The 26,625-nt window shown below is 42.2% G+C and overlaps 1 protein-coding gene across 8 annotated transcripts in view; it reads right to left on the reverse strand.

Moving 5' to 3' along the window:
* The window catches only part of LOC137375621 (myotilin-like), a 132,552-nt gene that overhangs the window by 87,318 nt on the left and 18,609 nt on the right, over window positions 1–26,625 (reverse strand). For 2 of the 8 annotated variants that reach the window (XM_068042999.1, XM_068042998.1), the window contains exons 1-6: window positions 24,445–24,519; window positions 17,360–17,489; window positions 16,786–16,851; window positions 14,962–15,103; window positions 11,215–11,238; window positions 3,669–3,788 (exon numbers count right to left, since the gene is read on the reverse strand). In XM_068042999.1, coding sequence (XP_067899100.1) covers window positions 3,669–3,788; window positions 11,215–11,238; window positions 14,962–15,103; window positions 16,786–16,851; window positions 17,360–17,489; window positions 24,445–24,452 — 490 coding nt within the window. In that variant the 5' untranslated portion in view covers window positions 24,453–24,519. Of the gene's footprint in view, window positions 1–3,668; window positions 3,789–11,214; window positions 11,239–14,961; window positions 15,104–16,785; window positions 16,852–17,359; window positions 17,490–24,444; window positions 24,520–25,088; window positions 25,339–25,550; window positions 25,570–26,625 lie in introns of those variants that run through there. The other 6 variants (XM_068043005.1, XM_068043003.1, XM_068043006.1 and 3 more) reach the window with 5 other exon arrangements.

The raw sequence follows: 26,625 nt of genomic DNA on the forward strand, positions 1-26,625 counted from the left end.
GCCTGGAAAATGGTGTTAAGGCCCAGCCTTATCAACCAAGGACAGTAAATAACTTAGGGATATTATCAAAAAAGGAGGGGGAAACTGGCAAGAATAAAAAAGGAAAATATGTTAGTTTCCCTTAGCCAGACACCTGAATGCAGCTTCTGCAATCGCATTAGTCACCTCTGGTAAATTTGTCCCAGGCAGAATGGCAGCTTATCATCCTCTGCATGATTTAGTAAAATTTCTTTGTTCCTTGAAGAATATTTTCCTGATTAATATAATTTCAGATCGGATGTCGAGTCTCCTTCTGTACTCTGTTTTTATCTCATTGTGGATCAAGGGTCTGCTTCATTACAGATCAATGAACAAGGTGAGAGACTGTCCTGTAGCAAGGGCATGGCTGGGGTAGCTTAAACAATTACATTGTGATCCATCAATAGCTGTTTCTGTAAACTGGATGAATTCGCATCCATCTTTTAAAACCTACGTCTGAGTGTAATGTTGCTGGTGGGCTTTGCTCACATAAAAAAAAACACATAACAAACTTTACAGAAGGTATTACACTGATCTGAATTTGTGAATATTGAATTATATTTAATTCCACACCCTGAAGTAATTTATGTTTATACTGCTTGCATTGAAGTATTCTAAATGCATAGAAAGGCTTACTTGAGCACAGTGGCTTGTTTTTAACTTCATAATGGTCTACCATATACCCCTCTTTGCACTAATGTGCTAAACAGCAGGAAGTACTCAGAAATAAGAGGCTGAATTCTATTTTGTGAAAAAAATGACGGCCCGCATGCACGGGCTACGTGCCGCCACATCACCACGATCTAGTGCACAATGGCTCAGTTAAAAGTGTAGGGCGAGATGTCCCCCCCACCCACCAATCACATGGCGGGGGCGGCCTCAGAGTTGAACCCCGTACCAACCCCCCAGTACACTGTAAATACATTTCTGACCTGTACCCCCCTCCCAATATAAAGGAAATAAATGGCTGCTCCGTTCCCCCCCCCCACACCCACAGAACACATACATTGAAGATTTGACCTCTCCACCCCTCCCAAACCGCCCAAAGTGCAGAGGTCATTCCTCCCCCCCACCACAGTTGAAATGCAGAGTTGATCCTGCTTCCCCCCACCCCCCGCCCCCACTTCCCTAAAAATCCTAAGTTCCTCCTTCCACACCTTGGTGGTGCCAGCTTTCCCTGGACGGGAAAGTGAAGGCATGTGGGTGCCACCCATCACACGGAAGATCCTGGACAGCCAGTAAGATTGCGGTGAATGGTATTTAAATGTATTCATTTCCTTTACTTAAATATTTAAAGTTGGGTCCCGTCACTGAGCGGCGGGGGGGCTGTCATGGAGCCTCACTGCCGCAGGGAAGGCCGGGCCTGGCAATCCTGGGGTCGGGCTCCTTGGCGGGCCGCTGCCACTACGACCTTCCGTGTACCACCCCCCGCAGAGCCCGACATCAGGAGCTCAACGAAATTCAGCCCAAGAATTCTGAAACTATATTAAAATTTAATTTAATTTCATTGAGGTGAAGAATGCTAATGCTGGGGAATAGAACACTTCAGACACCGACTGCTACCATCCAGTAACTTCCTCTTCTTTGCCACAACAATCTACCTTAGCCCAACCTCAAAGGAGCACCATATGCTCCACTAGTGTAACATTTTTCAAACCTCCTACACCAGCCATCTCTTATTGAGCTGGAAATAAGTGCTCATCTAACTGAGAACAGATCTAAACATCTGTGCTTGCTTTGCAGAATATATACTAAAATTGGAAGTGCATATTTTGAAAACATTTAACTAACTAGAATTGCAGAATTATACAGCACAAAAGGAGGCCATTTGGCCCACTGTACCTGTGAGAGTATCAGTATCAAATACTGCTTAAACAGGTAATATTTTCAGCGGATTGGCTAGTGCACTACATTACCCCCTCTTTCACATCTGAGACCTGTGTTTGAGTCCCCCTCAAACTGATGTCTGAATGCCTCCTTTGATTATCTTTAAGATCCTAAGTTTAGGCAATCTTAATCAAGCTCTCAACTCTTACCATAAATTGACACTACACTGGCAATCTTACTCTGATTCTAGAAGGATGCCTTGTGTGGTAAAGAGAATATCGGTTTAAACTGCATTGCTGGGATATGCTATACCTGTCCTGAAAGTGCTTCATACTGATACTAGATATGAAAGGTGGAGAGAAACATTCCATTTCTCAATATTCAAATGAAGATTTTAAAAATGCCATATTTCATTCTTCGTTGACCTCAATGTGCCATAAGAAAGTTAGAATACATGTCCACTGTCGCTTGTTAATTTTTTAAATGTGTTTTTGAGATAAAAATAAATTTAAAAAAGGAAAGTAAGGACAATGTACAACATCAGTGACAGCACAGTGAATAAATCTTAATGGAAAATTTTTATTTTTGTAATTAATATAAAACCATAGTGTTTGCAGGCATAATGCTTTAATTTCTTACGCTTCAATGATTCTACATTAAATGTTACAAAATATTGAACATGCTAAACATTGTGCAACTCAGCTTTTTTTGATAAATAATATCTATGCTTTATTGCTGTCATATCATTACCTTGGTCTCCCTGAGTGCAGCGACAAAACATAATGGGGAGGTGGAGGGGTGATTGCTCTGGCCAGTATATGCTATGAGTCGTAAACAGCCTTTTGGATGCATTTACAACACAGCAACTACAGCAGTTTTTCACTAGGATTAGTAGCTTTATTTGGTTTCAGAGTGTGTTTGAATTAGTGTATCCACATAATGGGCTGGATTTTGTGTAGGAGGTATGGCTCCCAGCGCCGAGCCAAAAAGGCAGGGAGAATCCCGCCTCTACTCTTTTGTGCCCATCTGGAGCGATCCTACCGTTTTTATAAATCAAACTTTCAGGAGCCGGGGTCCCTATCCCTTCGAAGACAGGGATCCCGCCTCCAGGAAGTGCCAGCCAATCAGAGGGCCGGCAGCTCAGTAGGATCAGCAGCGCCACCAGGAGTGGTGGCCACTACTGGTACTGCAGAAGCATCAGACCCAGGCTCAGCGGTGGTATCCCAGACCAGAGGTGGGTGAGGTGGGTCCACTGGGGCCGGTCCAGAAGGCCCCGGCAAGAGGGGTAGGCTGGTGGTTGTGCAGCCCAGGAGGGAGGTCCCAGGGGTGAAGTGTTCCTGGCGGGGGTTCTCTGTGGGCCACAAATTGCCCACGAAGGAGAAACCACCCCCATCCAGCCCACAGGGAGGGGGCCTCGTGTTACAAGGTGTCCTTCCTGTGCGGCACAGGCACCTATTCTGCACACAGGGAATATTGCTTGGTGACAGGGAGGCAACCAGCCCTCCACCCCCCGCCCCGCGCCACCCGTCGCAATACTCCGTGTCCCCGCCTCCGATCCTGCCTCAGGGGACCACACAAAATCCCGACCAATGAATTGATAATTTAATTTGAGATCTTGTAACTTGATCAGAAATTAAAACTGCTTATATATTTTTATTGCAAATTATAATTTTGTAAGTCTCTTTAAGTGAGGTTAATTTTATAGAATATGATTTCATCATAATCTTTGGCATTACATGTGCAAGCTATTGTAGTATGACTGGCTTGCACTTTAGTTTAATGTTTTTGAGTTCAGGTCATTCAATGCAATGTACATACTGTACCTGAATAGACAGTGAGATGGGCACAGCATGAAGTTGCACCACTTCGGTTGGTTGCAACACAATTATACAATCCCGAATCTTCTGGAAAAGCTTCGGTAATTACCAGTGTGCAAACCTCTTCTATAATAAATAGAAATTTTGAATAAGTGAGTTTGCTGAATATTTCATGCCTGAATTTAAATGGAAAACAGAGCAATAAAATTGCTGTCAGCCACTTCATACATTATTGCACAACTGTCCCAATTACAGGCATTTTAATGTCATTGAGTAATCTTGTCATTAATCAGTTGAGTGCAGAATATCCCTTACAGCTTTTCCATGATGTCTGAAATTTATGGACCCCCTAGGGTTGGGAACCGAGGCAGGAGGGCACCATATAATTGTGTTGGAAGGTGGGGAGGTGGAGTACCTGTTTCATCCCTGGTGCCTTTAAATGAAATCCAATTGAGGCCCTTAAGTAGCCAATTAATGACCACTTAAGGGCCTCCTCCTGCCGCCACTGGCATTTTACCAGCGGTGGTGGGGTGGGGGGTGGGGGGGGAGGGGACTGCCTTCATTACATGAGGAGGTCGCCCAGTAACTCCACCCCTGTGGCATCATCCACCCCCCCCCTGTCCTCACCAACCCAACCCCCACCTCGCCGGGGCTTGTCCGAGTGGCATCGGTTAGCCCGCCGCCACGTACCTTCAGTCCAGGCTCCATGGCTGCTCTCCTTCAAGTGCTTGCTGCAGTTCCAGCAGTAGCCACCACTCCCAGTGGTGCTGTTGGGACTGCTGAGCTACCAGCCCTCTGATTAAAGGGTCGGGGATCCCAGCGTTGGGTAGTTAATTGCCTGAGGGTCATTACATAAAGCCGGGGGGTCCTCCAAAGGGCCGAGGCGGGGTTCTCCTCACCTTTCGGGTCTGGTGTTGGGATCCCCGCCACTGAATAAAATCCAACCCAATGTTTGCAATCTAGTCACATTTTCAAGAATGTTTCTAGAATATTATAAAGGATTTGCTATCTCCCGTTTTTTTGCTCATTGATAATAGTTAAAAGGACTTTGATCAGGGTTACACTAGCCCAATCCATCAATTTACCATTTTCATAAGATCTTGGTATCATGGTTGGTCTCCATCTGTCTTTGCTAATGGCCTTTCATTATGTCATTTGAGGTACTATGTAATTAAGTAAATACCTAACTGACTAGGTTTAAAATGGCTGTATTTCCAGTATTAAGCCATTAACTAAGCATTGCCTCGGCTGTTCCAGTGAAATTAAGCATGCTCATGAGCCATAACTTTACTGTTTTACTTGCCTGCAATGCAGTTTGTAGTAGAATGACTGTAACAAATTATCAGATGGAGCATGAAAATGATTAATTGTGGTCAGTGTCTTTTTAATTACACCAAGCACCTTTATATCTTTAAAGTAGCACATGGGAACTGAGTACATCTTGGATTGAATGATTCCTCAAACCAATAGAATATAGAAAAGAAAGAAAATGCTGTTTCAATGCTGGAACTATGAATGCAAGGATCCGAGGAAGAAAGAAGCAAATGTATAGAATAAATGATCACCCCCTTTAGAAACACCTGGTGTAGGAAGCATGGGAGGAAATTGCAGAATGGGTCAGTGCTGTCTTTTGAACTCATAGAACGTGGCAGGATGTCAGACAAATGGCAGATCTCAAGAAACCTAGTTAAGTCACACTATTAATAAGCATAGTAGACATCTGCCATAAGTGGACATGCAAGAAAGGCAGCTCTGCTAAACTTTGCATCTTTTCCTGCTTCCCCATGCAAACCAGTAAAACGATGTTAACTGGTGCAACACCAGCATAAAGGAACAAGAGTAATGAATGCTTAGCATGAATGGATTATTTAGATATTTGAAAGATAGAATTACAAAGCACAAATGGGTGGCACAGTGGCGCAGTGGTTAGCACCGCAGCCTCACAGCTCTAGCGACCCGGGTTCAATTCTGGGTACTGCCTGTGTGGAGTTTGCAAGTTCTCCCTGTGTCTGTGTGAGTTTCCTCCGGGTGCTCTGGTTTCCTCCCACATGCCAAAGACTTGCAGGTTGCTAGGTTAATTGGCCATTATAAATTGTCCCTAGTATAGGTAGGTGGTAGGGAAATATAGGGACAGGTGGGGATGTGGTAGGGATATGGGATTAGTGTAGGATTAGTATAAATGGGTGGTTGATGGTTGGCACAGACTCGGTGGGCCGAAGGGCCTGTTTCAGTGCTGTATCACTAAACTAAATATGCCAAGCTGTGTGCTCAGCAACCATTCCAAAAAGGTGTTCACTCAATGAGTACAAGCCAACCAGCAGGATGATGCCTATAAATAACTAAAATACTAGTTCTGTAAATCTGAAACATACACAGTAAATTTGAAACACCTTTATCAGTGTCTGTGTAGATGACAGATAATCTAGAGGGGAATATTTTCAACGGCATTGCTGGGTATAACAGGGCAGTGCGAGAAAGCTTACCACCTTGATCCTGATTCATTCAATGTAAAGTATGGAAGGGCCTACCACAGGACATCCTGAGCACCTGCCTGAGTCACAGGGTAAGCCCTTTTAATAAGTAAAGCGGGGTCCTATGATGTATATAGGATCCTGATTGCCATTTTTAAACAGTACTGGTTAGTGTTCCATTATAACAGCAATTATAGAATTATATAGCACAGAAACAGGCCCTTTGGCCCATCGTGTCCATGCCAGCCATCAATCACCTTTCGATTCTAATCCCATTTTCCAGCACTTGGCCCGTAGCCTTGTATGCTATGGTATTTACAGTGCACATCTAAATACTACTTAAATGTTGTGAGGGTTCCTGCCTCTACCACCCCTTCAGGTAGTGTGTTCCAGATTCCAACCACCCTCTGGGTGAAAAGTTTTTTCCTCAAAACCCCTCTAAACCTCCTGCCACTTAGCTTAAATCTATGCCCCCTGGTTATTGACCCCTCCGCTAAGAAAAAAAGTTTCTTCCTCTCTATCCTATCAATGCCCCTCATAATTTTGTATACCTCAATCAGATCCCCCCACAGTCTTCTCTGCTCTAAGGAAAACAACCCTAGCCTATCCAGTCTCTCTTCATAGCTGAAATGCTCCAGCCCAGGCAACATCCTTGTGAATCTCTTCTGCACCCTCTCCAGTGCAATCACATCCTTCTTATAGTGTGGTGACCAGAACTGTACACAGTATTCCAGCTGTGACCTAACTAATGTTTTATACAGCTCCATCATAATCTCCCTGCTCTTATATTCTATGCCTCGGCTAATAAAGGCAAGTATCCCATATGCCTTCCTAACCACCTTATCTACCTGTGCTGCTGCCTTCAGTGATCTATGGACAAGTACACCAAGGTCCCTCTGAACCTCTGTACTTCCTAGGGTCCTACCATCCATTGAATATTCCCTTGCCTTGTTAGTCCTCCCAAAATGCATCACCTCACACTTCTCAGGATTAAATTCCATTTGCCACTGCTCCGCCCATCTTACCAACCCATCTATATCGTCCTGTAATCTGAGGCTTTCCTCCTCACTATTTACGACACCACCAATTTTCTTGTCATCTGTGAACTTACTGATCGCACTTCCTATATTCACGTCTAAATCATTAATGTACACTCGGGTCCCAGCACTGCGATCCCTCTGGTACCTCACTGGTTACAGGCTTCCACTCGCAAAAACAACCCTTGACCATCACCCTTTGCCTCCTGCCACAAAACCAATTTTGGATCCTATTTGCCAAATTGCCCTGGATCCCATGGGCTCTTACCTTCTTAACCAATCTCCCATGCAGGACCTTATCAAAAGCCTTACTGAAGTCCATGTAGACTACATCAACTGCCTTACCCTCATCTACACATCTAGTCACCTCCTTGAAAAATTCAATCAGGTTTGTTAGACACAATCTCCCACTGACAAAGCCATGCTGACTATCCCTGATTAATCCCTGCCTCTCCAAGTGGAAATTCATCCTGCCTCTCAGAATTTTTTCCAACAGTTTCCCTACCACTGATGTTAGACTCACTGGCCTGTAATTACCTGTTTTATCCCTGCTATCCTTCTTGAATAATGGTACCACATTCGTTGTCCTCCAGTCCTCTAGTACCTCTCCTGTGGCCAGAGAGAATTTGAAAATTCATGTCAGAGCCCCTGCTATCTTCTCCCTTGTATCACATAACAGCCGGGGATACACCTCATTTGGACCTGGGGATTTATCCACTTTTAAGCCCGCTAAAACAGCTAATACTTCCTCCAATTCAATGCTAAATTGTTCAAGTATATCACAATCCCCCTCCCTGATCTCTACACCTACATCGTCCTTCTCCATAATGAACACAGATGAAAATTAATCATTTAAAACCTCACCTATGTGAGGCATAGGGGCGGCACAGTGGCACAGTGGCTAGCACCACAGCCTCACAGCTTCAGTAACCCGGGTTCAGTTCTGGGTACTGCCTGTGTGGAGTTTGCAAGTTCTCCCTGTGACCGTGTGGGTTTCTGCCGGGTGCTCTGGTTTCCTCCCACAGCCAAAGACTTGCAGGTTGATAGGTAAATTGGCCATTGTAAACTGCCCCTAGTGTAGGTAGGTGGTAGGGCAATGGTGGGGATGTGGTAGGAAATATGGGATTAACATAGGATTAGTATAAAATGGGTGGTTGTTGGTCGGCACAGACTCAGTGGGCCGAAGGGCCTGTTTCAGTGCTGTTTCTCTATGTCTATGTCCTCCGGCTCCACACACAGATTGTCACTCTGGTCCCTAATGGACCCTTCTCATTTCCTGGTTATCCTCTTGCCCTTAAAACACTTATAAAACGCCTTGGGATTTTCCTTTATCTTGCCAGCCAGTGTTTTTTCATGTCCCCTCTTCGCTCTCCTAATTACTTTTTTAAGTACCCCCCTGCACTTTCTATACTCCTCTATGGCCTCCGTTGTTTTCAGTGCTTTGAATCTGCCATAAGCCTCCTTTTTTTCCTTATCCAATCCTCTATATCCTTTGACATCCAGGGTTCCCTGGACTTGTTGGTCCTACCCTTCACCTTAATGGGAACATGTTGGCCCTGAACTCTCACTATTTCCTTTTTGAATGACTCCCAATGGTCTGATGTAGACTTTCCTACAAGTAGCTGCTCCCAGCCCACTTTGGCCAGATCCTGCTTTATCGTACTGAAATCGGCCTTCCTCCAATTCAGTACCTTTATTTCCGGTCCGTCTTTGTCCTTTTCCATAACTACCTTAAATCTTACACAGTTATGGTCACTATCCCCGAAATGCTCCCCTACTGACACTGGCTTCATTTCCTAGGATTAGGTCCAGTACCGCCCCTTCTCTTGTAGGACTTTCTACGTGCTGGCTCAAAAAGCTCTCCTGTATGCACTTTAAGAATTCCACTTCCTTTAAACCTTCTGCACTGAGATTATCCCAGTTGATTTTGGGGAAGCTGAAATCCCCGACTATTATTACCCTATTATTTTTACATATCTGCTCCTCTATCTCTCCCTGACTGTTTGGACGCCTGTCGTATACTGCCAGCCAAGTGATTGCCCCCTTTTTGTTTTTAAGTTCTACCCATATGGCCTCATTTGAGGAACCTTCTAAGATATCATCCCTCCTTACTGCAGTAATTGACTCCTTGATCAACAGTGCAACGCCACCTCCTCTTTTACACCCTCCCCTGTCACACCTGAAGATTCTATTGTAGACCCAGTAAAAAAACATATAGCAAAAACACATAAGAACTTAATTAAAACAAAGGGGCCAGTAACACAACGATGAACAGTGTGTTGAAGCAGGATGAGTACAAAGGGGCACAGCACACAGATAGCCGAGGAATTGTAGATATGATTATAGAAAAGGTATTGAGGAGGATCACAGAAACTAGGAGTCGTCATGGACACCAGATATGATTAAACTCATAATAGACTATGGGAAACTGTGAACATTTGAACAGATTCTCACTGAGCCAAATAAGGAATTATCATTATGTCATTATACCAGACCCCTATGAGTAAGTAAGAGAGGCGGGTCTTAGAAACAAGTTTTAACCCCTGACTGAAACTGAGGAAGGTACGAGAACCCCGGGGAAGAATACTCGAGAAGATACCCTGAGCCAGGGGCTCAGAGAACAGAAGAGCAGCCGCAAGTCCGAGACTGATCACCTCGTGTTTTGACGGGTAGTATACTGCGCAAGTAGTGACAGCTTGTACTTTGATGAGTGTTGATACTGTACAAGTAGTGAGAGCTTGTACTTGATGATTTAGTGTGTGAATAAAATATTGATATACCTTTCACCAATCAGATTCCGTGCATTCTTTAAGAGTAAGTGCGTGTTAGGCACAACACTATACCCTGGAATATTGAGCTGCCACTCCTGCCCTTCTCTCAACTATGTCTCAATGATCGCAGTAATATTCTCATGTATTAATCAATGCCCTCAATTCATCTGCCTTATTAGTAAGACACCTTGCATTAAAATAGATGCAATCCATAGAGTCATAGAGTCGTACAGCATAGAAACAGGCCCTTCGGCCCACCGCGTCCATGCCGACCATATTGCCTATCTATACCAATCCCACCTGCCTGCATTAATTCCATATCCCTCTGTGCCTTGCTCATTCAAGTACCTGTCCAGATTCCTCTTAAATGTCGCTACTGTTCCTGCCACCACCACCTCCTCAGGCAGCTTATTCCAAATACCCACTATTCTTTGTGTGAAAAATTTACCCCTTTGATCCCCTTTAAACCTCCCCCCTCTCACCTTAAATCTATGCCCTCTAGTTTTAGTCACCCCTACCATGGGAAACAGACTCTGGCTATCTACCCTATCTATGCCTCTCATAATTTTATATACCTCTATCATCTCCCCTCTCAGCCTCCTTCGCTCCAGGGAAAACAGGTCTAGCCTTGCATTATTCGATTGTGCCTTAACAGGTCTATATTTACTCTGCCTTCCAGACTGACTCAGTTTCTCTTCTATATTTAACTGTGCATCACCCCCTACTGTACCTCCACTCTGTATCCCATCCTCCTGCCAAATTAGTTTAAACCCCCACCCCAAAAGCACTAGCCAACCCACCAACACTATTCTCCCAGCAAGGATGTTGGTCCTGTTCTGGTTCAGGTGCAACCTGTCCAACTTGAACAGGTCTCACCTTCGCCAGAAACAGATACAGTGATCCAAGAAACTAAAGCACTCCCTCCTGCACCATGTCTTCAGCCACGCATTCATCTGCTCTATCCTCCTATTTCTATATTCACTAGCACGTGGTTATACCACTATTAATGAGTTCGACAATATTAACACATGACTTCAACGCAATAGCTCCACAATTCACGACCTCCCAACAGTAATTTAGTAGTGTGTAATAATAGTTGGTTAGTTATGTACTCCTCTGCCACTCTTAGGTGGTCATTGTACGGTCAACGGTAATTTACTCAAGAATAATTCTGTTTAGTAATAGAAATAAAAATTGCCAAACACATTCCATTTAGATACATTCTATTTGTTTCTGTTAAATGAATAACATTAGATACAAAAAGACTGCTTACCGGGTACTGCTGTTAAACATGCCTCTACAGGTTGGACACACAAGTGAGACAGGAAAAGGGAAAAAAAGGTGTTATTTTCTGTAAATAAGATTCCAGAAACTACTGAAAAATAGTTATACATTGTACTGACTTGTGACTGTAAATTCTGCTAATAATATGCTGCTTCCAACCAACAGTACTGTGACAATTTGCATACTGATGAAGTATAGTATTATAAAAAGCGACATCGTATTTTGACTCTTCCCATTACTGCTGGCACATAGTTTTTCTGGTGATAATTTTTAATTAGTGGCAGTGTGTGGCTCTGTGCTACTCATAACAAACAATTAGGTACTGACATCAGCCTTCCAGTCTTGGCACTAGTTATTCGGGTTTCCAAATGCATGACCTTGATAACCTAAGAGCTTACAGTGGCACCAGTGTATGTTTGGGGCAGTGCTAGCTATTTTTATTGGCCTGGATTTTGCAGCGGTAATGATGGCAAAACTGTCAGCGTTCTCTGCCATTATTCCACTGAAATTGACAGCAACTTCTGGAGTCTGCACAGACGCAGAGTAATGGGGAAATCCAGAATTTGCTGTCAGTGATTCTACCCTCCTCCATAATGTGTGCAGTTGATGTCCCCACAGACTGCAATCCCTAAGCAATCAATGAATTGATGAAAACTTCCACTTTAACGATGTTAGTCTCACTGTGAAAACTCTTGAAAAGGTTACACCTCGTTGAATGGGATGCAACTGGCTTTTGCTGTTGTAGTGCCAGAGGCCATGGTGTAGTGGTAATGTCACTGAGCTAGTACTCTAGAGACCAAGGCAAATGCCCTGGGGCCAGGGGTTCAAATCCCACCATAGCAGCTGGTGGAATTTAAATTCAATGAATTAGTAAATTCAATAATAAAAAAATCTGGAATTGAAAACTAGCCTCTGTAACGATGCCATGAAACTATCATTGATTGTTGTAAAAGTCCATCTGGTTTGCTAATGTCCTTTAGGGAAGGAAATCTGGCATCTGTACCTGGTCTGGCCTACATGTGACTCCAGACCCACAGCAATGTGGTTGACTCTTAACTGCCCTCTGAAATGACTTAGCAAGTCACTCAGTTGTCAAAGGCAATTAGGGATGGACAACAAATGCTGGTCTTGCCAGTGATGCCCACATCCCATGAAAGAGTTACTAATAAACACTTTCACTGGCCCTGAAATGCTAATTTTTAAATTTGTGAAGTCAAATTACACACTTTAAAAATAATAAATGCTTTAAATTTTGTTTGTCTTTATTTTAGCTTCCATCTTAATTCAATAATAATCATTTATTTTGCTATCTGAAAAATTAAAAGTGAAGGGATTCAGTGTTTTACCTTCCTGATTTGCTGTCTATGAAAATACTTCAATGTGTCTGGCTGCCTACCCTGCTTGTTGACATCACTACTGCTGGGCACTTGGAGATCCCCTTGATTTAGCGCCAGATTTAAACTGTTGTTTGGAAAAGGGAAGTCCGTGCCACAGAGATCACTAGATCTTTGTGGGCAGCTTTCTTCAAGATCAGCAGCGAGCACCGTTGCTTTGCTGCTAACTCCAAAATCCAGCCCATTGTTTCGTGTCCAGTGAAGAAATATCAATTCAGACTTCCCATACTATGCAAATCTCCTTTGTCCATGATTGTAATTTTTATCACTAGAGCATAACAGGAACGCGGTGCAATAGAGTTATTGGCCCCAACTGTCCTGCAAAGGCAAAAGGCTTACACTTAAAATTTTTCCATCTAGCATGCCGATCTCACCTTTGATAATTTACTCCATATATTCCTGCATTCCTATCTAGAATACACTGCAGCGGGTGTAGCAGTAAATCAGAAGCTGCGCTGCTATTGGAAAATGTAAAGATACTAAGTGGATCATGAGTACAATGGGGTGTGTTGGTATAATTGAGCAGGATGCAGACCAACTTTAAATGACTTTAAATAAAGCAGGCACGTGTGCGCAGGCGTGGCACTCGACACTACCCCAATTCCAAACTAGAACTGGGAATGAGCTGGGCAGAAGGGTTCCTGGCATGGCACTGAGGCATCTTGGATATAGGAGGGCAATTCTAAATTGGAAAGGGTGCCTGTTGTACTCATGGAGCACTGTTCCTAGATACAATATTTCTGATCCAATTCCTGTTGCTAGAGTTTGTTATAAATTTTTTGTGGGGATTGGAAACATGTTTTAAAGATCCGATCTAGGGGCAATACATCATGCCGCTGTCAGGCTATCTGCACAATTATTCTGGAATCTGAGTGGTATCAGTGTAAAAACTAGCAGGAAGTAATCCAGTAAAATTGCCAATGATTTTAATGGTATGGTAGAGCTATGATCATTAATTTCTCACTGTTTTTGGTGAGGGTAGTGGCAGAACAGTGCACAAGTTCCAGGAAAATCTGACATGGCTTAAGCAATGGCATAATTCACTAGCTCCATAATGTTTTCTTTCTTTTGCGCAGTTCCAGGGTCACTAAGACCATTACAATGCTGCAAGTTCCCAGAAAATCAAGCAGTCGTAATCTAGAATCATCGAATAGTGACAGCTCAGAAGGAGGCCATTTGGCCCGTTGTGTCTGTGCTGGCTCTCTGCAAGAGCAAATCAGCTAGCTCCACTCCCTCACCCTATTGTAATCTATTGTTAGTACAGCTGAATAATATCAATCAATAGATTTTAGAAGATTAATTTATTGCAGAATTACATGGACTACATTTTACCGCTGTGATTTCATGCTCCAAGATGCTCAGACAATGGCAGTAATTTTCACTGTTGTGCAGACAATAAACTGGTGATTGCAGTTCAGCTGCTCATTATACATCCTACCCAATATTCCTTTCCCTTGCTGTCAGTCTTTTTTAAAGAAAGAATATATTTCCTTCCCCTTTCTTTTTTTCTATATTATTCATCTTCATCAGAAAATGAGGGTTGGTAACCAGTGTCCAACAATACTACTCTCGCACTATTTGGGAATCTCATAAGAGCAGATTAATGATGACTTTATCTTCCCTTGTCCCACGCTGAATGCCCACCCAAACCAAAAGGGCTGAAATTAGGAACTAAGTTGGATGAGTAAATGAGCCTTTATCCCATGATTCTGGTTGTTAATATGATGCACAGTTTACATTACTCATGTTTTAATTTAAATGTTCTTAAGCCAAGTATTTGAATCATCAACCAGAAGTACATCTCTGTGCTGGGGAAGAAGTTTAAAGTAGATTTTCCTTTTTAAAAAACTTTGGTTAATGCATTTTCAAAGTAGAATAATGAACATGCTGAATAGGCTGTTGAACAGTGATCGTGCAAACTTTTGTTAGCGTGACAAACAATTACAAGAGCCATCATTCCTTTTGCTTTCCATAGTTAATAGAATGGTAAAACTTGCCCTTTTCAAATCAGGCCAATTATGATTTTTAAAATTGAGCTAGAGTGAAATCTGCTGACAAAGGACATTGAAAGTTATCGAGGTAAAGCTTGAGGTTTATTTCAAGGGAGCTGAGAAGGAATTTAGTTTTCCCATAAAGTAGGGGATTAAATAGGTAACAGCGGTTAGTGGAGGGAAAAAGCTGCTGATCCTCTAGGGCAAAATCCATATCTGGTCCAAGTCACTTTGCTGCCACGAGGAAATGAAGATACACAGGACACATTCATACCCTCAAAAAGAATCAATAATCACTTTATAATGATTTAACATAACATTATTTAGAAAGTACAAAATGATATCACTTACTCTTTCTTAAAATTCGAAAATCTGCAGAATCCTTGATTAACATTTCCCCTTTATACCACTGGACGTTTAAAGGGGAAGAACCCTGGACTCTACACTCCAGTACAACTAACTGACTCTTTGGTGATGTAACATCCTGCACATACTATAAGAAGAAAGCACATTTATTTTTACTTAGTAATATTATAAACTTAACTATGAAATGTAGAGAACAGTTCCTTAAAGAAATATTTCATGAAAATCTTTTTGTTTGGCAAGCAAAAGAGCCAGAAAAGCCATGCACCATCTGATATGCCTATGTAGTTCTGGAATGCTGTTTGAGTTTCTTATGAATGCGCTCTAACAAAAATTTTCAGTTAAATTAGCCTCTAACCTAACATTTATGAGGGTCAAGAGCCCTCATAACATGGCTAAATGTAGAAAGCTATTTTGTTGACATCTTCTTCAGACATTCTACCAAAGCCCATGGTACCTAGAATTGTACAAATGCATTTTCAGTTTGAGATATTGGTTGTTATGTGATATATGATATAAAATAGCAATGGATATCAACATAAGTAACAAAATAACTTTGAAGCTATGGCTGCTTTCCAAGGATTGCCCTCAACCCCTAAAGGTCTCTCTTGAGGTGCAAACATCATTTTCCAACCACTTCTGAAATACCTTCACATAGGGGAGCCTTTATAACCAGTAAATTTCACAAGCATTGATTCTGTTTTCATTAGTAGGCATTGTTTTAAAGGGAATGTGAATCACATTAACACAGAAGATTTTTTGCTCAGTTTTAGATGGTGGTCATTAGAACATTTACTTTTGATTGATAAAAGATTACAAGAACCATCCTTCCTCGTGCTTCTCATATCTAATGGAATGGTAAAATTTAACCTTTTCAGTGCATTTTTGTCAGGCATACATTGATGAAAGTAGTTGTAAAGGAGTAATATTTGCTAGTCATTAAAATACTAAAAGGCCATTAAAATTGTATAATCAGAAACTTTTCTCCCCCAAGTTATATTTTGGTAACCTAGAGCTAATAGAATTCTGTAAATATTGACCTTTGCCTTTACCATTGTGGTTAATTAACCTTTAAGCTGCAAAAATCCAAAAATCCATGATCATGCTCAACCACATAACAATGACAGAACAGGGCTTTTTCTGTGCTAAACATTTAGAAATGTCCTGACCCTTTTGGAATTTACAGGGATAAGCCTGTGCCAATAGTGTACAGCTGGGGTGTTCGTGGGGCAGCAGAAGTAGTGGTGTTGGCTGGGAAGCAGTGTTGCCAGGTATGGTTGAAGATGGATGAAAGTAAGTCACTTTTCTTACAGCAACTGATCACTTTGATAAGCTGCCTTTTAGCATCTGATGGGCTCCACTTCTGCTTCCTTGAAAGTATTGTATGTCTGCTTCAAGCAGTTTTACTGTATGCTGGGGAGACCAGAGGTGGGTCTATTGAGAATTCCAACAGGTAATGTTAGCTCAGCAGTCCTGATGCCTTCTAGCCCCTCCAGGTTATCCCAAGGCTGCACAAATGGAGCGGCGATACAGGATAACCAGATTCTTCCCCAATTTATGACCCCACTAGTCTCCATGCATGCTGATAATAGCCCCAGTTCATCCCAATCAACAAGGAAATTTGGGGACACAAAGTCATAATGTCTATCCATCAAGATACTAACAAAACATCCATCAAGGTGCTAACAACTACTGGGAACTGGAAAACATTAGTAAGGCATTGTACCTCTGTAGTAGTGAATCAGATGTTCCAGCAATGGGATATGCCATAAAAAGTGTGGTGTGAATGGCAAAGCAATAACTTCCATTTACCTTTGTAAACACAGGAGCAAATTCTTTTGAAGCTCCTGAATGAGTAGAAAATGAGGACACTTGAGGCTGTAAAAATGAAGTAAATTCAAAGTTTAAATAGTTCATTATTAATGGGAGGTTATTTTCCAAACAAAGTTTTGAATAAACTTTTTGTTATCCTTTGAAGGATGTTTTCAACTTAATGTGATCTGCAAAAATTATTTAAGTTTGGTCATCATTTGTTTCTAGACATGTGAAAAAAATGGAAATACTTGTCCTGAAGCTTCTGGTTCTTTATGGCTGTTTTACTAAAATAAATTTGGTAGCTGTATCCAGAATAATTGACACAAGAACTTTATTTTTTAATTAATCAATAAAAAGGAATTTGTGCATATAATCTAGTTACACATTTGCTGTATTGGACAGCTGCTGCTATCTGTGCAATCTCTTGTGGCTTAAAAGATCCCACTTTTTTTTAAAAGTTACTCCATGACATTCAAATTATTTTCTTGGAGAAAAAAGACAGGCTTCGAGATTTACTGAGACATTATAAAACTGATTTCTGATTTAACTAAAATGCATTGCTAGTAACTACCTGCTGGGTGTTGACAGATAAAGCCTGAACAGGTTTGGAGTACATTTGTGAATTCCTAAGGCTCGCAGAACCCTCAGTTCCCGAAGAAGAGGCTAATGTTAGTGACACAGTTGCTGCCTTCCTCTGTACCCTGATGAGAAGAATCATTTTACAAAAATGGAAATTAACAGTGATGTCTTATAAAAATGTCAGCATTTACTGCACAGTCAGCTGTGGCTCACTGGATAGCATTCTTTCCTATGTGGCAGAAGGTTGTTTCTTCAAGCCTCATTCGAGAGACTTGGGCTGGAATTTTACACCCCCCAAACGAGGGGCTGGTGGTGGGACAGAGGGGTTGGGAGTGTTCCCGACCCTGCTGCAATTTTATGCGGGGCAGCAGCAAGAAACGGCCCGTCAGCCCCAGGCCAATCAAGGCCCTTAAGTGGCAAATTAATTGGCACTTAAGGGCCTCCGCCTGCTGCCACGGGTATTTTACCCTTGGCTGGCGGGTGGCTGAGGCCTCAAAAAGTCCACCTGGTGAAACCAGGCGGCCTTCTTGTGGGCTGGTGGGGGGCCCTCCTGATCGGGCACCTTGTGCCCCACAGAGGGCCGCCCCCAACATACAACACTGCCCCCGCCCCTCCCTAACCAACCCCCCTTGCCTCGCTGGGACCCGACCAATTGTCCCCGGCGAGACCTAGAAATTTACCTCAGTTCCGGGGCTGTCCTTCATCTACTTCTTCTGGCTGGGTGTAGTCCCAGCAGTGGCCACTGCTCCCGGTGGCGCTGCTGGGACTAAGAGCTGCCTGCTGATTGGTCGGCAGCTCCATTAGGCGGGACTTCCAGCCTCAAGGAGATGGAAGTCCCGCCCAAGACCAATTAAAGGCCTGGAGAGCGTAAAATCCCGGTCTGGCTCCTCAGACCCGGTGGAGGCGGGCCTGACACCAACTTTCTGACTGGTGGACAGGGGCTCTTGCCCAATGGAAAATTCCTGCCCTGAGCACAAAATCTAGGTTAATGCTCCAATGCAGTGCTGCACTGTTGGAGATGACATCTTTCAGATGTCATGTTAAACTGAGGCTCCCTGTCTACCCTCTCAGGTGGATGTACAAGATACCATTACACTATTTTGAAGAAGAGCAAGGGAGTTCTCCCTGGTGTCCTGGCCTATATTTATCTCTCAACCATCACTGAAAACAGATTTTCTGGCCATTATCATATTGCTGTTTGTGCGGCCTTGTTGTGTGTAAGTTGGTTGTTGCATTTCCTACATTACAACAATGACTATGCTTCTAAAAGCAGTTAATTGGCTGTAAAGCATATTGGGACATTCTGAGTTGGTGCATGGTGCTATATAAATGCAAGTCTTTCTTTGCACTACCATAAAAGCTTTCTCAGGTGTGTCTGAAACAGTTTAGTTTTAGAGTTCATCAAAATTATGAAAAAAGTTTCATAGTACAAGTTTCCCACAGTGATGTCACCCTTACCAGATTGTATTAATGCATTACATGAAGGAGAAGCAGTACCCCTCCTAGAAGCATGGAATCATACAGCACAGAAGGAGGCCATTCGGCCCATAATGGCTGTGCCGGCTCTTTGTAAGAAATATTCTATTAGGCCCACTCCTCTGCTCTTTCCCCAGAGCCCTGAAAATGTTTCCTTTTCAAGTATGTATCCAATTCCCTGCTCTGTGGTGAAAAGTTAGAGTGTCACTCTTAAAACTTGAAGAGATTAAAAATCTGCAAATGATGGAAAGAAGAAATAAATACAGAAAATTTTGTACATGCGTGGTAGATCTGTCAGTAACTGAAAAGTGAAAAGCTGGGTTAACGGGTTGTTTGCGGACAAAGTTCAGAAAGTGGGCACTGTGAGTGCCCTAAGTCTAAAATAGCATAGGCAGCACACTTCTGGTATGAGTCACGTCGGATGGTATATTGGTGAAGGTGATAGCGTGCACACAGTGAGCATCTGCTGGAAGGACGCAGGGGCAGATCATGGCGTCAAACAGCAAGCAATGTTGATTTGATGCCAGCGCTGTCATTTTGAAGCTCAATGCTCCAGCTAATGCCTTCTCTTAATCACACTCTACCGATCTCCAGATTGCTCCCAGTGCCACGCGTAAGCGAGTATAGAAATAGAAGGATAAGACAGATGAATGCGTGGAAGATGGTGCAGGAGGGAGCGCTTTAGATTCCTGGGACATTGGGACTGATTCTGGGGGAGATGGGACCTGTACGGGCCGGATGGGTTGCACCTGAACAGAGCCGGGACGGAATTCCTTGTGGGACGTTTTGCTAGTGCTGGTGAGGAGGGTTTAAACTAGTCTGGAGGGGGATGGGGACCTGAGGGTAGACTCAATTGGGTCAAAATCAGAAACGAAAATGGAAGGCAGAAAATTAATGTATGAGTCTAGAAGACAGAGGAAACAAATGTTAGTAAATTTAAAAAAAGAGTTTGGCAGTGCTCAAGGGTATCTAAGGAGGGACAGGAATGGCAGCTCAACGTTCCTGGTTACAGGGTTTTCAGACGCAATAGGGAGGGGGTTAAGAAAGCAGGGGGAGTGGCAATTTTGGTCAAAGAAACTATTACAGCTGTGAAGAGGGATGATATGTTGGAAAGTTCATCAAATGAGGCCATATGGATTGAGCTAAGGAACAAAAAGGGGAAATCACACTGCTGGGAGTGTACTATCGACCCCCAAACAATCAGAGGGAGATAGAAGAGCAGATATGTAGGCAAGGCTCTGAGAAGTGCAAGAACAGTAGGGCAGTAATAGTAGGGGATAGGGAATATTAACTGGGATAGTTTTAGTGTGAAAGGAATTGAGGGAGAATTCTTGAGGTGCATTCAGGAGAACATTTTTGCCCAGTATGTAGCAAGTCCAACAAGAGAGGGCGTAGTATTAAACTTAGTTTTAAGAAATGAAGATGGGCAGGTGGAAGGAGTGGCAGTGGGAGAGCATTTTGGTGGTAGTGATCATAATTCAGTCAGTTTTAACATAATTATTGAAAACGACAGTGATAGAACAGGAGTTAGAGTTCTCAATTGGAGCAAGGCCAATTTTATTAAACTGAGGAGTGATTTAGCGAAAGTGGACTGGAAACAGCTACTTGAAGGTAAATCAGTGTCAGAACAGTGGGAGGCATTCAAAGGGGAGATTCAAAGGGTTCAGAGTGAACATGTTCCCACAAAGAAAAAGGGTGAAGTGGCCAAATCTAGAACCCCATGGATATCAAGGCGCCTACAGGGTAAGATAAGGCAGAAAGGAAAGCTTATGTCCAACAGCAAGAACTCAATACTACAGAAAGCCGAGAGGAGTATAGAAAGTGGAGGGGTGAAATCAAAAAGGAAATTAGAAAAACAAAGAGAGGCTATGAAAGAATACTGGCAAGCAAAATCAAGGTGAACCCAAAGATGTTTTATCAATACATTAAGAGTAAGAGGATAACTAAGGAGAGAGTAGGGCCCATAAAAGACCAAAAAGGTAACCTATGTGTAGAGGTGGAAGATGTTGGCATTGTTCTTGATGAATACCTTTGTCTTCACAAAAGAGGGGGACAATGCAGATATTGTAATTAAGGAGGAGGAATGTGAAGTATTGGATGTGATAAACATAGGGAGAGAGGAAGTATTAATGGGATTAGCATCCTTGAAAATTGATAAATCACCAGGGTCGGATGAAATGTACCCCAGGCTGTTAAAAGAAGCAAGAGAGGAAATAGCGGAAGGTCTGATCATCATTTTCTAGTCCTCACTGGATACAGGTATGGTGCCAGATGATTGGAGAACTGCTAATGTTGTACCTCTGTTTAAAAGGGGACCAAGGGATAGACCAAATAATTACAGGTCAGTCAGTCTAACCTCAGTATTGGGAAAATTTTTGGAATCTATTCTGAGAGACAGGATAAACTGTCACTTAGAAAGGTACAGATTAATCAAGGATAGTCAGCATGGATTTGTTAAGGAAAGATCTTGTTTGACCAACTTGATTGAATTTTTTGAAGAATTAACAAGGAAGGTAGATGAGGGTAGTTGATGTGGTCTACATGGATTTTAGCAAGGCATTTGACAAGGTCCCACATGACAGACTGGTTAAAAAAATAAAATCCCATGGGATCCAGGGAAATGCAGCAAGGTGGATACAAAATTGGCTCAGTGGCAGGAAACAAAGCAAAATTTTTGATGGAATTTTTTGCACTGGAGGGCTGTTTCCAGTGGTGTTCCGCAGGGCTCAGTACTGGGTTCCCTGCTTTTTGTGGTATATATTAACAATTAGCGCGTAAATGTAGGGGGCATGATCAAGAAGTTTGCTGACGACACAAAGATTGGCCATGTGGTAGATAGTGAGGAGGATAGCTGTAGGCTGCAGGAAGATATTGTTGGTCTGGTCAGATGGGCAGAACAGTAACAAATGGAATTCAACCTGGAGAAGTGTGAGGTGATGCACTTGGAGAGGTCAAACAAAGCAAAGAAAACATGATTCATGGGAAAATACTGAGAAGTGTAGAGGAAGTGAGGGACCTTGGAGTGAATGTCCACAGATCCCTGAAGGTAGCAGGACAGGTCGATAAGGTGGTTAAGAAGGCATATGGAATTCTTTCCTTTATTAGACAAGGTATAGAAGATAAGAGCAAGGAGGTTATGCTGGAACTGTACAACTCATTGGTTAGGCCACAACTTGAGTACTGCATACAGTTCTGGTCACCTCATTACAGAAAGGATGTAATTGCACTAGAGAGGATACAGAGGAGATTTACGAGGATGTTACCAGGACTGGAAAAATGCAGCTATGAGGAAAGATTGGATAGGCTGGGGTTGTTCTCCTTGGAACAGAGAAGACTGAGGGGAGATCTGATTGAAATGTACAAAATTTTGAGAGGCCTGGATAGAGTGAAGGTGAAGGGTCTATTCACCTTAGCAGAGAGGTCAATGACTAGGGGGCATAGATTTAAAGTGATTGGTAGAAAAATTAGAGCGAGATGAGGAGAAGTGTTTTCACCCAGAGGGTGGTGGGGGTCTGCAACTCACTGCCTGAGAGGGTAATTGAGGCAGAAACCCTAAACTCATTCAAAAGTAGTCTGGATACACACCTCAAGTGCTGTAATCTGCAGGGCTATAGACCAAATGCTGGAAGGTGGGATTAGAATGGGTGGATTGTTTTTTGGCTGGCATAGACATGATGGGCCAAGTGGCCTCTTTCTGTGCCTTAAACTTTCTATGATTCTAACATACATTCAGCAGCTGGAAGGACACCACACCAGCATTATTTAAAGGGATCAACAACTACTTTCAAGTTAGTTGTTGAATGATTTCTACTGGCTGCGACGATGGTACAAGTTTTTGGTGGTTTCTCGAGTTCCCTAAAGTTGATAAAGGCTACTGGGAATGGTTTGACAGATACTGAAAGACTTTCTCCTGACTTCAAGGCTTCTGCACAAAACCAGTTGCTCCCAGACATGGGTCCAATAGTAGGCATTCCCCCTTGGAATACAGCATGACTGGGAAAACGAACAGAGGTGACAATGAGCAGGACAAGCTGCTGGAAGGGGAGGAGGAGGGAGGGGGAAAGGCCTCCCAGCAGGAGGCCATATCCATGCAAGGTGTTCAGGGAGCAATTTTCCTACACAAACCTCAGCGAGGAACAATGTGTAAGACATCTGCGCTTCTGTAAGTATGTCCTCACTAAATTATGACCCCTGTTGCTGCCTCAACACAAACTCCACAGCAGGGCAGGACCAAATTGCCAGTGGCTGTGAACTTTTATGTTTATTTTGTGTTGGCTTTTATTTTTGCAATGTGGCCAAGCGGACACTGTGATGGTCAGTGACAGAGGGAAGGCCTTGAACTATTATGCATCTGGCTCTTTCCAGGCTGGAGCTGGAGATACACTGTGCCCCTTTATAACACAGTCCATTATAGCGCAGAACTTGGTATAATTTGGGTCTGTCTTGGACCCCAAAATTTTCATTTAAATTTATCCTTTCAGAACGTATTTCCAGTCTTTTTCGCAATGTGTCGAATATTGTTGAAGAATGCTCCACAAAGGACAAACTTCCGCCTCTGTGAGCATCTCCAATTGTGATGGAGATGCAATTGACAAAGCAAAAAGAATGCAGAACTATACGGCCAAAACTGTTAAGTACAAGTCTAGGTATTTAAACATACAGTACTCTGATTAGATCACATCTCAAGTAGTGTAACTAGTTCTGGTCACTGAAGCACAAGGGAAACATTTAAGCAAAGCAGGCAATTTGGAGAACTGTCATAAGATTTATCCCTAGAGTTAGAGGATTCAGTAAAAAAAGACTGGATAAACTCGTGCTTTTCAGCCTTTATGGTGGTACTTAAGCCATTAAAAATACAGAAATTGTAAAGCCAGAACATTACATTAAATCATACTGTGACAGTAGGTCAAAAAGCATAGATTATAACCAGCATTTTAGAAAAATTGACGAGAAATGTCATCATTGTATTCAGGCTCCAACAACAACTACAGCTTGCATTTATATAGTGCTTTTAATGTAATAATACGTCCCAAGATACTTTACAAATGTTATCAAACAAAATTTGACACCGAGCCACATAAAGAGATGTTAGGCCAGATGAATAAATGCTCGGTGAAAGAGGTAGGTTTTAAGGAGCATCTTAAAACAGAAAAGTGATGTAGGTAGGCTAAAAGGTTTAGGGAGGGAATTCAAGAGCTTTGGGCCTTGGCAGCTGAAGGCATGGCTGCCAATGGTGAATCAATTAAAGCTGGGAATGCTCAACAGGCCAGAATTGATGGAGCGCAGAGATCTCAGGGGGCGGCAAGGCTGGAGGAGGTTACAGAGATAGGGAGGGTTGAGGCCATGGAGGGTTTGAAAACAAGCATGAGAATTTTAAAATTGAGATGTTGCTCAATCAGGACCCAATGTAAGTCAGTGAGCATAGGGAAGATGGGTGAGCGGGACTTACTGTGAGTTAGATCACGGGCAGCAGAGTTTTGAATGACCTCAGGTTTGAGCTTATTGAGCACATTGACATCATAGCCATGATTCCAAGTTTGAAAAGCAAATAGAAAACATTATTTATTACACAATAACTTCTTCCAGTTTTTCCATACTTACTGTGGCATGATGCTTTCTGTAGTACATGGATCTCAAATGTTGATTCTCTTTGCTGATTCTATACCAACTGCTCTGATGGAATATAATTAAATCAGATTAAAACTTGATAAATTATTTGCTGCTCCCACATGATTAAACATGGGTTGTCAAACTGACTTAAAGTAAAACATTTTAAATCTGTTTTATCAGAGGTAGTTTGATTATGATTAATTTGGATTATGGACATAAAAGCTTAGTCAAAAACATTGCATCGTTCTATTTTCTTTAGTATTTTTAAAAGATGTTCTATATGGGTAAGCTGGGAATTATGTTTTGCTGGGACATAAAATTCTTTTGTATTTCTCGGTTTGCAGCTTTCGCAAGTCATGCAATTCCGGAGAGAGTGGGTGAATGACTGGGCATTTGCCTGTAAAAGGTAACATTGCATGGAGGTTATCGAGCAGAAGCCAGGCCATTGATGCAGCCGAAATTGGAATTCATCAGTTGGCATTGAGAAAGCAGAAATCTAACGTGCGTTCTCGCAGTCCATGATGACATGCAGCCGGTACTCAAGGTGCATCCTCTCTGAGCCACAATTTATTAAAACAAAGCACATCTGGTAACACGCTTTTTTTTTACTGAATTGTTTAGCTTTACATTCTAACCTTTCACGATTGTAAATCCAACATTTGCGGTACAATTAAAACCGGTATATTTTCCAATTGGTCTGCCACTCTCAGTGCTGTTCTATGCGCTACACTAAGTTAATACAAGACAGAGAGTTCCTCTTTTTCTGTTCCTCCTCTTCCACCGCATTTAATGGTTGGCAAAGATATGCGTCTCCAGTCACTCCTCTCCCCTATCACTGCAGGGGAGTTCAAATACCATTTCAGGCGTGGATTTGAATTTCCAGATCTATATTTGAGAGTGTTCTGTTGTTCTCGGGCTGCCTAATAAATCATTTTGAAACACTATATAGCCGTTAACCTGTAAAATTGAAATCTTTAGACAATTACTGCTTCGAACAAATACTTAATAAAATATAGCCTTCTTTAGATGTAGCAGATAGCTATTTTTTTCTCTTTTTCATTTCCGATTTAAAACAGTTTTTTTTAGTTTGAACCCACCATATTGCAAAGCACAGAATTTAAGTTATTCTACTTGCGTCACACGTGTTGTACGCAAGTGGCAGCCTTCAGTAAATGTAACGCTAACTTCTGTGAAAAGGGCAGAATTTGACCCCCTGTATCCGGGAGCACAATTCTGGTAACTTGATACCAGTTTAATTCAATGTGACTTTTGGACGTGTTAAATAGACAACAAAATAGAAATCAAAACAAAAATGTTAGTTCGTTTTAATTTTAAAAGTTATTGTGCTGAAAAATTCCGCACGCCAGTAAACAAGTGCAATTATCAACTGCTTTCCATTTTATGTTAAATTGAATGATGTACCTCTGGTATTTGGATATTTTGTGCTTTATTTACATATTGTTGCATCGATCAGGTTGCTTTTCGATAATATGTGTATATGTGAGTCTGAACTGACATTAACCTCTTCTAATGTTTCATGGACCCCTTTGCTCACTTCGCTAAACTGCCATTAGTCAGACTCCAGAGTACTGCATGTCATTTGTATGTTGTAACATATAAACTTGTGCGCTTGTGAAACACTATCCAATGGACTTTTTTTGGTTTGTTATTTATTTACGCATACTGCAACTATGACAAATGAATGTGTAGCAATAATTTGATCAGTAGCCTGCAGAAGTCTAGAAGTTTCCCAGTACACACTTGGATTTTTATGCAATATATTTTCCTTGGGATTAATGTCACTGGCCTGTTTTCGACCTTGTGTTTCGTACAAACCAGCGTTTGCTTCTGAGCAGAGAGCCCATGCCTCTGTACTCGGCATCAAAGTATACAGCCTCTTGGACCATGGTTCAGGTTAATAACCAGTAGACAAATGTATTTAGCATTAATCAGGTAAATAAACAGTATTCCTTACGGGCAATATATTTGCAGTAATTACAAACTTTAGTTTTCCCCAAAAGTCGAAACAAGAAAGACGATTTCACGTCATAAAATGATCTTGAGACATGCTCGCTCCTTATACTGAAACATTACCACATAGCCTCTGCTTATCTCTCATTCGCTTCAGACAAACTGCTCTCTGGGAGAAAGTCAGCTGCAGAAATATCATTT

The sequence above is a fragment of the Heterodontus francisci genome, chromosome 12 (genome assembly GCF_036365525.1).
Source record: "Heterodontus francisci isolate sHetFra1 chromosome 12, sHetFra1.hap1, whole genome shotgun sequence".
Classification (NCBI taxonomy): Eukaryota; Metazoa; Chordata; class Chondrichthyes; order Heterodontiformes; family Heterodontidae; genus Heterodontus; species Heterodontus francisci.